At 30.9% G+C, this 13,776-nt stretch overlaps 1 protein-coding gene across 4 annotated transcripts; it reads right to left on the bottom strand.

The window, feature by feature from the left end:
- Nucleotides 1-8,864: 8,864 nt before the first annotated feature.
- On the bottom strand, nt 8,865-12,441 carry LOC101220882 (F-box/kelch-repeat protein SKIP11). 4 transcript variants are annotated; one of them, XM_031885576.1, is made up of 2 exons: nt 12,079-12,441; nt 8,865-10,898 (listed from the first exon to the last, which is right to left on the bottom strand). In XM_031885576.1, the coding sequence occupies exon 2, from the start codon at nt 10,777-10,779 to the stop codon at nt 9,472-9,474; it is 1,308 nt and encodes a 435-aa protein (XP_031741436.1). In that variant the 5' UTR covers nt 10,780-10,898; nt 12,079-12,441; the 3' UTR covers nt 8,865-9,471. The 4 variants fall into 4 exon arrangements, with proteins under 4 accessions (XP_031741436.1, XP_004135184.1, XP_031741435.1 ...); XM_004135136.3 differs by having other exon boundaries at nt 8,865-10,866; nt 12,079-12,438; XM_031885575.1 differs by lacking the exon at nt 12,079-12,441 and adding an exon at nt 11,716-12,039.
- Between the last annotated feature and the right edge of the window lie 1,335 nt (nt 12,442-13,776).

The following is a 13,776-nucleotide window of genomic DNA, read 5'->3' as shown; positions in this document are numbered from 1 at the left end:
AAAAGTTTTTATTAATAACTTTTAATAGATCATTGTTGATGGGTGAAGTATATTGATCAACTTTTGTAGTGGTGTAGTTTCTATTTTGTCACTAAATTTTAAAATATTATGCACACTCTTAATTCTTTGGTTTTGTGTTTTATGTTTTAATTCAGTCATTACTTTTTGAAAATGTTATAATTTCAACATGTAAGTTCACTAAATACTCAAGTGATAATGGCCATAAAGTAATTAAAAGAATTAAAATCAATAAAGTTCAACCATATACTATAAAAATTAAATTCAAAATTCTACTGCATCACTACCATAAAAGTAATCAATAAATATTAATGTAAAACAATGACAATTTCAAAATATTTGTTGATGGGAGGTAAGACTCAAACCCCAGATCTATGGAGGAATATTTCAAAGTTTGATAAGGAGTATTTAGTGAAAATTTGACATTTTAAAAATTAGAGACCAAATATAAACTAATCTAAAATCAAAGAGATAAAAAAAAAAATTGTAATTATTCCTAATATATAAGTTATAATTATAGTATTAAATACTATTTTATATCTTCCACATCTTTTCCTCTTTCCTATATTATGAAATTATATGTATTAATATTACAAACGACTGAACCATGAAGCAATGATCTAAATTAAATGTAAAACTATATCTTAATTGTGATAAGCTCAAAGGATGATAAATTGAAAAGAAATTAAAATTAAAATTATAGCATATGGGATTTGTATGACATTTAACATTTTCATTATTATTTTTAAAAGAAAACAAATCTCTCGCAACAAAGAATGTCATTGGGACCAGAATATATATGAAAGAAAAAAGAAAGTATGATGAAGCTAAGTAGGAGTAGACAATAAAGCTTGACCCACAAGTTTGTAGCAAAAAAATAATATGATTTTCCACTATAAGGATGGATCTAGATCTCTCTCTCTATGTATATATATAAACATAACCATTATAATTTAATAAATATTGATTAATCAAGGACATGGGGAGGGGCCAAATTTCAATTATGCATGCAAACTCATTTTGCTCCCAATTTAAATAGTCATTTTATAATTATTTTGTACTTTGTTTTATATTTTAAAATGTTTTTCCTTGTCATGGGATCTAATTTCATTTCATACCAAAATTTATTTTATTTTTTAAAAAACTCATCGATAAATTTCAAGTAGGGAAGTTTGGAAATTAATGGCCTCCTTCACATTTTAATTTTGAAAATTAGTCCATTTATAAAAATAGATAGATTTCGGAACCTTTTATAGGTCAAAAGTCAGAAATGTCCTTATTAAATTCTTTGATAACTTTTCTAAAAGATTAATTTTGGATTTCTTTTCAAATTTTATTCCAGATTATGTTTTCTCTCTTTGCTTTAATTAAAATAATTTATGAAAGAAAGAAAGAAATATTGATTTATTTTATAAAAGAAAAACGAAGTTAAAAAATATGTAATTCTGTTTTCTTAAAATAGTGTTATTGACAAAATTTGAAGATGTTGTTATATATTTTAAATATTTTCTCAATTTTTTCTATTTTTACGATTCTTTTTATTTAAATATATAAACTTTTTTATTAAACAAATTAGATAAAGTATTTTCTGAAATGATTTTTTAAGAGATTCTTATCATTTTTTTGGAAAAATCTTATAAAAGAATTTACAAGCTGAACACGTGAAAAAAAAAATGATTTCTTTTATATTTAATCTTGACCGAAGTAGAAAAAAAAATTGAAAATCATTTTTCGTAAAAGTAATAATCTACTCTGTAAACTTTGAATTATAGTTATTAAGTTCTTAAATTTTCAACTTTGTAATGATTTATTTAAATTTAATTAACTATGATGTAACAATCAAGATCTTATATCTTAAAATTTGTACGGATTGTATCCTAGAGCTTAATGTAAAAATTGTAAAAAAGGTGAAAGTTGAAGAAGGTAAAAGTATAAATGTAACCATCTACCTTCTTCCTCAGTATTGGGTAATTGTAATTAGAAACAAAAATGGAAAGAACATATTTTTATCAATAATTGTTCTACATATATATATATATATAAAGGAAGAAGTTTGTTAAAGCAAACAATTTTAATTATTTTCATTACAAAAGAAAAAATAATAATAATAATAAAGAAAGAAAAAAAAATTGGTATCAAATAGAATTAATCGATTTTGCTTTTCATCGAAAATAACTTTTCAAATTGGCCTAAAGTTGACAAGTTGTATGTTTGCAACATACCACTCCATATTTTAATTAAATGGATGCTTTATTACCATATTGCTTTAACTTTATGCTAAAATGGCACATGAGATTAATATATATCTCTCAAAATGTAATCATTTCAATTTTAGGATAAACAAAACATTGGGTATTCCAATATCATTTCAAATCATAATTTTTTTCATTTCCTATATATATATATATATATATAATATGAATATGGAAGTATAATTAAGTTGCAAGAGAGAGATGTGTGTGACATGTGGTGCCAGCAAAGTATAGAGTGTATTATGATGATTTTAATTTTGGATATGAAAATGTGAGAAAATTTGGTTGCTAAGTTTTCATAATGTGGTGTACCTCAACCACTTGGCAGGTGGACCATTCAATTGTTTGTGGATATCTATATACATATATATATATATATGGGATGCCCCTCTTTACTTTACTTTACTTTACCCACTTTTATTCAACTAATTTGGCTTCCCTTCCACATCATTATTTTTTTTTCATAAATCATCTTTCAATCATTTTTTTTTTCAATTATCAATCTCTTCGTATCTCTTCTCATTATTTTTATTTTGACCATCCATTTCATTTATATATATTTATCATCCAACAAAACAAGAGGATTACACATTTAAAAATGAAACAAAATAAGTAAACGTAATAAAGCAATTCAATTATATTTTGGAAATGAATAGGTCGTTACGGTTATGAGAAAAAAAATTAAAATCTTAACATCTAAGTAGTGTTCAACACAATATGAAACTATGTTGACAAATCTTAAAATATTGATAAAATTTGGTGAGAAATTAAGAGGGTAGTAGTAGTGGTCAAGAAATTGGAAAAAGCAAAGTCAAGTCGCCTTGATCATGAAGTTCCTTTGCAACTTACTAATTATATAGTTAAAGGTATAGAGTCCAAAAGATATGAAATATAATAAATTGATGGCAATTAGATATATAATAAGTTCATCCAATATTAATTTTAGTAAATGATATATATTCTCTTGGGAATAATAAACTTGGTTTGGTTAAAGCTTTGAATTGATTCTATGCCCATCTTTATAATTTCATAAAACAGAAGCTTTGAATAGTTAAAAATAAATACTTATATATATAATAAGATAAGAAAAAGGGTTTTATGAATATTGAATAATAAAAACATATATATAGTTGAGAATTGGATCCAAGATTATATGTCAAAATGACTTTAGGTTCCTTTTAGGCAATAGTTATAATGTTCTCAACCACTTATGTCTGTCCTAATTTTGATTCCCATTGTGCAATTTGAGTGGTTATCAATATATAGGTTTAATTAATGATAATGATTGTGAAAGAGGAAGCAAAATACTTAATTAATACCCAAAAAACTTATCATATCTTATGAGGATCTTAAAAGCCAAAGTGGTAAAAGAGAAAAAGGCATATATACATTAGAGTGTTACTTATGTGTAAACGCATTATACATTATAATTGATCATAACATATATGGAAAAATAAATATATTTTGATCATTAAATTAAAATATTATGTTTGGATTTGGTTGGAGAATCAAACTAAGAAGCATATTTAATTTACATAGGAATAGGATTGGTTAGCCCATTAATTTTGAGGCAACATACAATGGTCTCCAATGTGGGGGGTTCAAATTCAACTAACAGATATTTCATTTCCTCTTTTCTTAATTTTCAATCACAATCAACTACTAATCCATTCAACTTTTTAAATATTATAAACTCTAACATCTTTCACACATTCAACTAAGCACAAAAAGATAATTAGGTTTGAGTTTTCTTTGTCAAATTAGACTATTTATAATATCTTCTCTATGATAATCTCTCGTGTTTATGTCTAATGTCAAGGATATATCATGCTAGTTATAGCCCTCGAGGTTGAGAGAGCACCAAAGTTAGGTGCAATTATAGTTATTTCTTAACTAGAATAAATCTCTAAGCTTAACTAATTAGTCGGTCAAAAACTAAAAGTCTAATAACTTATCCTTTCAAGAGGTACGTTCTCTTATACCGCCTCTCAATATTTTTTTGAATGTAAATCAACCTATAGGTTTTGAGAGTTGCATAAAGCAACACTCACAAAATGTCATATTAACCATTTGTAATTGAACAAGCTAATGAACTAGAAAAGAAAAAAGACAATAACAATAATATATCACCTAAAGATTCACTAAAATACTTTCCCAACAACTTTGTTGACCTTGTAATAATCGAGGTGAATCATGCTAATATTAGTGATGCAAAGTTTGAACAAACCGACCAATCAATTTTGGTTGGGGTAGTATAGTGTTTATATATATATGAAAAGAAAAAGAAATGACAGTAAAGCAAATGAAAATGAAATAATGATGTTTAATGGTGAAAAATGGGGACATCTATGTATCATACCCATTTATAGAAGATGGATTATTATGATCCACTAGAGAGAGGCACCCACAGGCCACACCACCCCCCATTGAAAGCTCAGTTTGTTGGTATTTTGCACTTTATGCTCCCAATGGACCACCCAATAAAGCTAACCCCCTTCATCCACTTCTTCTTTTCTTTTCTTCTTTTTCCCAACTATACCAATCTATAACCTTTTATTTCTCTCACTACCACCCAAACAAAAGTGTCTAATCTGTTGGTTGAAGAAGATCAGAAGCTTTCATATATATCAAGATCAGAAAAGTAGCAGAATGTTATTGATTTTTTATCGACATTATATTTTATTGATCTGTGCTGGTTGAAATTAAAACAAAGTATATAGACACCTCCAACCCATCCTATCATATTATTTGTTTTAGGTGAATAACCTTTCACATTCCAACAATTCTTTTTTTACATTATTACTAAACTCTTTCTCTCAAATACTCATCCATACATGTATATTTATTCTTCAACTGCTGCTTTAACCATGCAAACTCCTCTTTATCGAACTCGTTTTGTGTTTAATTGGGTCAATCGTTTATGTCATCGAGGTACACTAACACGTCTAACTGCAAGCAGCATGTCATGGTATCGCTCACTTTAAACATAATCTTTCGATGGAAGATTGACCTTTCAGCCTATAAGAATGGAAGTAGTGTCAATGTCACTGAGCAAAACTCACTTTTAACCCATAGTCTAGTTAACGCTGCTATGGATTAAACTTATATATTGTACCTAACGTGGGACTAAATTAAAGCTAAAAAACTTTCACACACCCAGCTGGGCATTTGCTTCATCCAAGCTTATAATTTCAAAACCATATTCAAAATGGATTGATATTTGGAATTTGCTAATTACTAAAAGTTGAACTAAAAACTCAACTCTCTTCTAAGTATCGTTATTAATTATGTAGGTCATAGGTGGTCCTCTTGGTAACACCTATGTTATAAAGGATACCATACCATTGATATGTATGTGAGAAACCTACTGTACTGTTATAACTTAAAAACAAATAAAGGAAAATTATTAGATAATTTAGTGCTTATTTTAGATTAATTGGTATTCTAAAACTAATCAGTTATTAATTATCTTATTTTTCTTGAACTTTTAGAATATCATATTAAAATATAACTTACCTTGTTAATCTAGAGAGTCTCTCTCAAGCCCAGGATGTACTTTTCTTGTTTCACACTGGACATGGATCTATTACTTTCACCCAAACTAACTTTACTATCAAGATTGTTTCCTCCCAAAATTGTGTTATGCTACCTTGAGTATGTTTCATTCAAGACTAAAGTTAATCTATAATATATAAATAGAGGTTTATGAGAATTAAGAGCTTAGTTAACTTCAATTAATTTATGTTGGTATAACTTTCTTGAGGGACATTTGTGAATAAGTTTACAATAGTAACATTGACAAGTCTTAAATCATCGATTAATTATTGATTGTTCCAAAAGTTTAAACGATTAGACAAGGTAAATTTAATGATAGTAATTCTTAACTACAATAATGGAAGAATATATATATATATATAAATGGAAATTAAATTTCATTATTGTTAGAAGGGATCTTCAATGCCAATGCCAATACCAATATAAGGAATAAATGAAAAAGGAGAAGTTATTGTGGGTGGATTGAGCATAGAACCTTGATTGATAGACCTCAGTGGTATTCTCTATTTTTAAAAAGTATATATATATATATATATATATATATATATATGCTTTACAATTTGCCTTTTTAAAAAAATCTTATCAAGATTTTGACAAATAATGGTTGATGCCTAGTTGGGCAGCTATATATTTTTTTCACAGCTAGTAAAAGCTAGATAAAATTTATAAAGAATTTTCCATGTGATGCACATAATAAATTAAGTCTTCGAAGCCAAAAGATAAGTTGAATGGGAATGAGTTGATGTCATTAAAACTGCAATGTGATCGAAATCAATAAATTATATTAAACAGAAATATATATATATAGATCATACGGAACACCAAACACCATTCATTTTCACATCAATTTTGTTTTTCAAAATCAGAATAGTCAACATCCATATCAGAAAGATTAAGTTAAAAGATTGGATAATCAAAAGTTAGGAATTAAAACATTATGACTCACAAGTCAAAAAGTAGCGGATGAAAATGAGTTTCGCGTATGAAACACCTAAAATTTGATGATGAAATCTCAAATGTGATTCGGTTTTTAGAAGGAAAAAAAAATGTCAAATGACTGTTCGCTAAAATCAAATTCGAGCAAAATTATCAAAATAACACTCTCGCGTAGGTAGAAAAAGTAGTCTCACTCAAAACTTATGTCACTCTTATCAAAATTGGTGCACTCTCGATCATTCTCACTTAAAATCTTATTGTTGTTCATGAAGCTCCCCTCTTTACCGGAATTGCGTTGCTCAGGTGGACTGAATGTGACAGAGAAGATAACGTAGAGTATAAAAAGATGGAGAAAGAAGCGTTGAGAGAGTGGAACTAGAAAAAGTAAGATAGAGTTCACGAAACGAGCATTTGTTGAGAAGGAAGTTGTTTGCAATATTGGGTGTTGATGAGAAAATGAGATGTCAAAATTAAAAAAGTAAATAAATAGGTAAAAAATGAATAATTAAAAAGAAACTCCCATCTCTCCGTCTCTCCATCGGTGAGAAACTGGGAAGGTTATTCTTCATAACTACAGAGCCAACACTCATTTTGGGCTGCTCTATAATTGGGCCCAAAATGATCATAACATGAATCTATCATCTTCTTTTTATCTCTTGTTATTGCAAAATACTCATAACGTAGTGTTTTTGCTTCTTCACGCGTTAGATATGTACCTAAGGTTGCTTCTATTTTGTGTGGCATGGACTCACGGACACATCTTTCCAACGCTTCCACTAGTACCGGGAAGAATGGTGGACTCTGAGATTATACTTCATGTTCTGACATATATATCTACACTTTGCCTAACTAAAGAATGTTTCTATCCGATTCCTTGTAGAGGAGATACTTGGGTTGAGTAGGTGTATATTGATTATTTACTTAATATCTCTTTTGAGTAAATTACTTTTGTTCCGTTACCATTGTCATTACCATACCACTATTGAAATCTATACAATTAGTTTTCTATAAAAAGAAAATGTATTATTGTACAAATGGCACCAAAAATCCGTTCACAATAACAAGAAACTTAAGGGTGAAGTCTACAAACTATGGAGACTCAAAATTTTGTAAGCTGCACAAAATAAATGAAATTTAAGTAATGCCTAAAGTGAATGTATAGTAGTGGGCATAGCCTTCCCCAAGAGGAATGAAGCTAAGATTCTTAATCCCATAGTTATTGTAACATATATATAAATGTATGAGAGAGAGAGAGAGAGAAGTAAATATATCCATCATCCACCATAGACCCTAAACTTTCCAACTCAAAATTATGGTGATCCAATCCAAACATTGACCAAATCAGTCTAAAAGTGTAAGCTATGTAAAAATGGGTGGACAAAGACATAGACATAGACATAGACATTAGGTAAAAGTGTTAGCTATGTCAAAGATGACTATTATTATAGAGGCTCAAAAGGAATCTAATTATAGCCTACAAACCAGTTTTTACGCTAAATCAAAAAAAGACGACAGCAATAAAGTTGAACCCCTACTTCTAAAAAAACAAAAAAAAGCATACTTCAAATTGCCTTAACACAATAATGACCAACAAATAAAAGATAAAAGAACACAAAACAAGAGGAGAACCAACATTGAAACTACGAGGAAATGAAATGAAGGGAGTGATCACTTTTGCCATCATTTTCCTATACTTCACAAATCGGCATTGCTTCGGTATAAATATGAATAGAATTCCAACAGTTACACCAAACTAGTTCTTAAAAGCTAAGCAAACTTAACCTTTCTACGATTACAATTGGTCCATCAAATTCAAAATTTAGGCTTCTCTTTTCACTTCAACCATATTTTCCTTAGACTCAACAACAAACTCCCCTCACCTCATGCCTCTTTTTCTTCTTTCCATTTCTAAACATAAAATTTCCTTCCAAAACTTGTTTTCTTTAACATAACCACTCATCAATAGTCCATTCATCACAACCAAAAAGTAAGGAAGATATAACTCTTTAACCCAACAACAAATCACTTATAAAAACTTAAAAGAGACAAAAGAACTCATCGGTTGTGAATTGTCAAGATAACGAATATAGAGAAGAAGTTCAATTCAAAGAAGCAAACACCTATAACTTATTTCATTTCTTGAAGACACATATATGATCAAAAGCTAAATGTAGAGCACATAAAACAGTACTTGGTGAGCTATGAATTTTCTATTGTACTCAAATTATTGTTGAGAACTATAGCTGTCCTAACAAGAAAATCAATCTTTGTAATATCTCAAACCAAGAATTGGGGGTGAGGGAAATTGGGAGATGCAATATCAATGGAAGAAGAAGAAGAAGAAGAAGAAGCAAATAAAAATGAGTCTTTGAGAGAGAATAAATGATATATTTATATAATCTTTTTTCTTTTTAAGATCTGCTTCCATGGAAAGTTTTTCTATAAAATCTTGAGTAAAATCAATTCCTCCCCACGCCTCCCTGCGCAGTTGGTTGAAAATATCTGAAGAGAGTATGGGAAATAACTCATCAGCTAAAATCATGTGTAGAAGAAGAAAGAAAACAAACCCATCTTCAGCAATTCATCTTGGAAGTTGGAAGTGTGAGACCACCATCAATGGAGAGCATAGCACAAACACTTTGGTTTTTTCTTTTCTTTTCTTTTCTTTTTTTTTTTTCTTTTTTTTTTTTTCTTTTTTCCTTTTTAAGTTTCAGCATCCCATGACAGCACAGTTATACACAAAATTTGCAGATGGTTTCCTTGCAAGCAAATCCCATCTTGGAGGTCCTTCACTTGGAACCCATGAATTAAGTTCTATATAACCTTCCCCCATTGCCCTTGGTCCACCAATAACAATAAGCCTATCTCCACAAGCTCTAAACGCAAGCCCCCAACCATTTGTTGAAACTGCTCGTTCAGGCAATCTCCCAATCGTATTCCATTCCCTTCTTTGCTTATCATATTTCCTCACCTCCATATCAGTATGATCTGCAGCATATAGCTCATTATTCACCACAGCAAGAAGAGGGGGTGCTTCAGCTGCAGCCCGCATTTCAGGGTCCCTAGCTGCAGCGCTACGGCCAGGTGACATATTGGGAATTTCAGTCCATTTTCGAGTTTCTAAATCGTACTCTTCACCACATGTAAGAACATTAGCTTCACTTCCTCCAACTCCACCAATAACATAGAATTTTTTGTCCATGAACACCCCAGAACAAAGCTTCCTTGGTTTGATCATATTAGGAAGAGTCACCCATGTTTTAGTCTCGGAATTGTAAAGCTCAGCAGTGTTGAGAATGTTGCCATTAGAATCACAACCACCAGCCAAAATTGCTATCTCCCCTTTACTAGCAGACCCAAATAAACATCTGGGATCATTCATACTCACTCCAGGACACCAGGAATTTGTCAAAATACTATATCTATAAGTAACATGGGAATTTAAATCCTTACCAAAAACAAGAAGATCAGTCCCTACTCCCAAGGATTCCTTATCCGAACACATGAAACATTCATTTGAATCCATCCTTGGCAAATGCATCCACCTTCGTTGAATTGGATCAAAAGCCTCCCATTCCAGAAGATGGCAAGAGAAGTAAACCCAGTGTTCAATCACGTCGTTCAAACGCCTCAGCTTGTAAAGCTCCCCGTTACGAATTAACTTACGGAAACTTCGATTCAAGGATGCAATAGAACCATAATCGGACCTGGAGCAGCGAATTAAGCAATTAATAGAGTTGTCCCGACCAATGGAAGAGATTAGAGAGCCGGAATCAGAACTATCCCCTGAATCAGACTCATCATTTGGATGATGATCCGTTGAAGATCGAGGTCTGACGTTTCTACCATAAGAACTAGAGGTTTTAACAAAATCCTCGCCATCATGATCTGACGGGCGTTTCCCATTGCCCATTCCAACCTCGAGTCGATATGTTAAATTAAAGCAAGCCCACTGATTTTCTTGGTGGCAAGAGCTTGAGAACACCCTGGACGCCAGAAAGGAGCGATCCTCCAACATATCTCTCTCAGATGCAACCAATATAAAGCCCGAAATTTTCACAATTCCAATCCGATCCGATGTTTCTTTCTTTCTTCCTTCTCTTTCCTAGTCAAAAAATAAATAAAAGAATCCCACAGCTAGAAAGAATCAATAAATCAAAGCTCAAGATCCACTCAAAAACTTGAGGGTGGGGGTTGAGAAATACAGAAACAAGTCGATATAATCAAAACCCAATGCAGCTTTTTTACTAAAACTATAAATTTTTTATATAAAAAGATGAAAGCCACAGATTTAGAAACCTAACTTTTTCTATCACCAAATCGTGAAATACCCGAGAAACAGCTATTGCTAGTGAGGAGGGGAAAGAAAAGCAAGGTATCTAGAAAAATTCCAGGAACTTTTGAAGTAATTAATAAAAAAAGAATTGAGAAAAAAAATCTCGCACTGAATTCCCCAAACCAATCATCTCCCTTCGGAGTTTAAAATCTAAAAATGGAGAGTAATATAATTAAAAACACAATGCCGCAAAACTAATCCTAGAAAGAAAAAAAACCATCAACAATTGAAAAGAAAAAAACAAACAGAAACAGAGAGGATGAAATTAAAAGCTACCCCAGCAACTGCCTTTCCCTTCCAATCAAATAGAAAAAGAAAAAACAAGGGCAAAATGAAAACGGATCTCAAAATCTAGATAAAACCCACAAAAATCCAATAACAGATAAAGAAACCATCAAAATCAAGAAATCAAAATCAAAGCCATCTTCCCAATATGGAAGAGCAATCGAAAGATCTGATAACGATAAGGGTATAATCAGAAATAAATTAAGAATGAACTGAATTAAGAAAGAACGAGAAAACAAAATAGTACAGGGGAAGAGAGAGAAGTAAAAATAGGAATAAAAAGAAAGAAAGAAAAACCAATAATAATCAGAAGAATGAGAAAGGGGGACTTACTTAATAATGGATAAGAGAAGAAATAGGGTGTTGATTGGAATATTTGAAAGAGAAGGGAAAAAAAAAAAACTTAACGAACTGAGTGTGTTGTATTGTCTCTCTGTTCTTGCAGACACAAAAAAAGAAAAAAGAAAGGAAAAAAAAGAAAACTGTGGTATTTCTGATGTTGGGTCTCTGCGTCCTTTGGATTCTCTCTGCAAATCAGAGGAAGAGAGAGAGAGAGAGAGAGAAAGAATTGGGAGATGGAAATGGAGGCTTTGGATTTTGGCTTTCGAGCTCTAAAATTCCTTTGTGGTCCGCTCTTTATTATCTTTCTCTCTTTAAAATAAATTTATAAAAAAAAAGTTAAAATCAAACAAATACCTGTTTATGTTTATTTCTCCTCCTCCACTTCTTCTTCTTCTTCTTCCTCTTCCTTCTTCTTCTTCTTCTTATTCTTCTTGTTGTTGTTCTTCTTCTTTGTTTCTGATCTTAAATTATTGCAAATTACACTTTGTGTTATCCCGCGTGACTCTCTCTGTTCTCTCCTCTGACTCTCACTTAGATTTGATCCTAAAAGAAAAAGGACCCAAAAAAAGAAAGAAAAAATAAAAAAATAAATAAAAAAAATTACTCGGGGGAAAAGACGGTCGGGGGACCCACATCCTTCCCCGTCGACTTTTCTTCCTTGTTTCCTAATTCCAGAAGTCGGCAGGGTATTCCGTCCAAAGGCGGGGGGCGGGGGGCGGAGAGTCTGTTTCTCCGTTTGGTCCAAAATGTTGGCACATCGAAAAAAAAAAGAAGAGATAATTCTCCGGTACTCTGCCACCGAGGCGGCGTTGAGTTGTCAAGTAAAAATTAAAAAAAAAAAAAGAAAAAAAGAAAATGTTCAAGAAGTCAAATTTAACGGACCTCCCGGTAAATTTGGGTTTATAAGGAGGTTTTATTCACTACTCACATTCTCACTCTCCTCCCCCTGCACTCCCCTTTCTTATTCGTCACAATCACTCATATTCTCCACCACTCACACTCCCTATTCTTTTATTTTTAATTCTATTTCACTACTCAAACCCTTCTCTCCCTTCTTAATTACACACTACTGATTAACACATTCCTCTAAACTCATCAACTCATCAACTCAACACCTAAACCCTTATTATTATTATTATTATTATTATTATTACTTTTTTTTCTTTTTTTGGTTTCATAACTAATAAATTTAATTGAATTTAAATTACCTGAGTTTAAAAGAAAATGTTTTAAAAAGTCAACTCTCCACCTATTGTTGAAAGGAATGCCATTTACTTTACTTTTATACCATTTATTCATTTAAATGCACGAAGAATTCTTTCTTTTTTTTTTCTTTTTTTTTTTTACAATGGCACTTGAGATTTAACTCCACTTTATACTTTTTGTCCTTTTTTTTAAATAAAAAAAAATGAATAAAACCATATTTCGAGGATTTAAAGGGAAAGGGAATAAAAATTTAAAAAAAAAAAACGTGTAAGAATGGAAAATAGGAAAAGAAGAGAGGGGGAGGGGGAGGGGATTGGGAGGTTGGAAGGTGGAAGTGGTAAACCTTAGGGTAATGTAATTAAGGAGGAAATTTGGGAATAAAAAAGATGCTTTGTTATTTTAAACCAACCAAGCCCTATATAATTGACTAAACAATAACATTCAAATTAGACAACATGAGTGGACATCTACAGAACTGGGTGTGGGACCCTTTCTCATTTCCTATTTTATTTTTCCTTAATCACCATTCTACCCCCCTCCTCCTCAATTCAATTGTAAGAACCAAATTACAAGGTTTTTCAGAAATAAGATTAGATAGATAGATCCATACATACATAGTCTTGGAGTATATATGAAAAGTAGAGTTGGTTATGAATAAGTTTTTTTTTTCTTTTTTTTTTTAAAGAAAAATAAAAGAAATGAATAAAAAGGGATATGATGATCTAGACGTTAGATGTGATAATCCCTATGGTGTAAACAAAATTGATTGGTGGATTTAGAAGGGAAGGTGTATAGATTACAGAAAGAAACAAAACAAAAAAACTGAGCTATTAGTCAAAATCAATA

This window comes from Cucumis sativus, chromosome 5 (assembly GCF_000004075.3).
Source record: "Cucumis sativus cultivar 9930 chromosome 5, Cucumber_9930_V3, whole genome shotgun sequence".
Taxonomy (NCBI): Eukaryota; Viridiplantae; Streptophyta; class Magnoliopsida; order Cucurbitales; family Cucurbitaceae; genus Cucumis; species Cucumis sativus.
This window is presented reverse-complemented; position numbering and strand designations above follow the sequence as displayed.

Excerpts from the sequence above, each read along its gene's own strand:
- LOC101220882 (XM_031885576.1), bottom strand. The coding sequence starts at position 10,779 with ATGTTGGAGGATCGCTCCTTTCTGGCGTCCAGGGTGTTCTCAAGCTCT.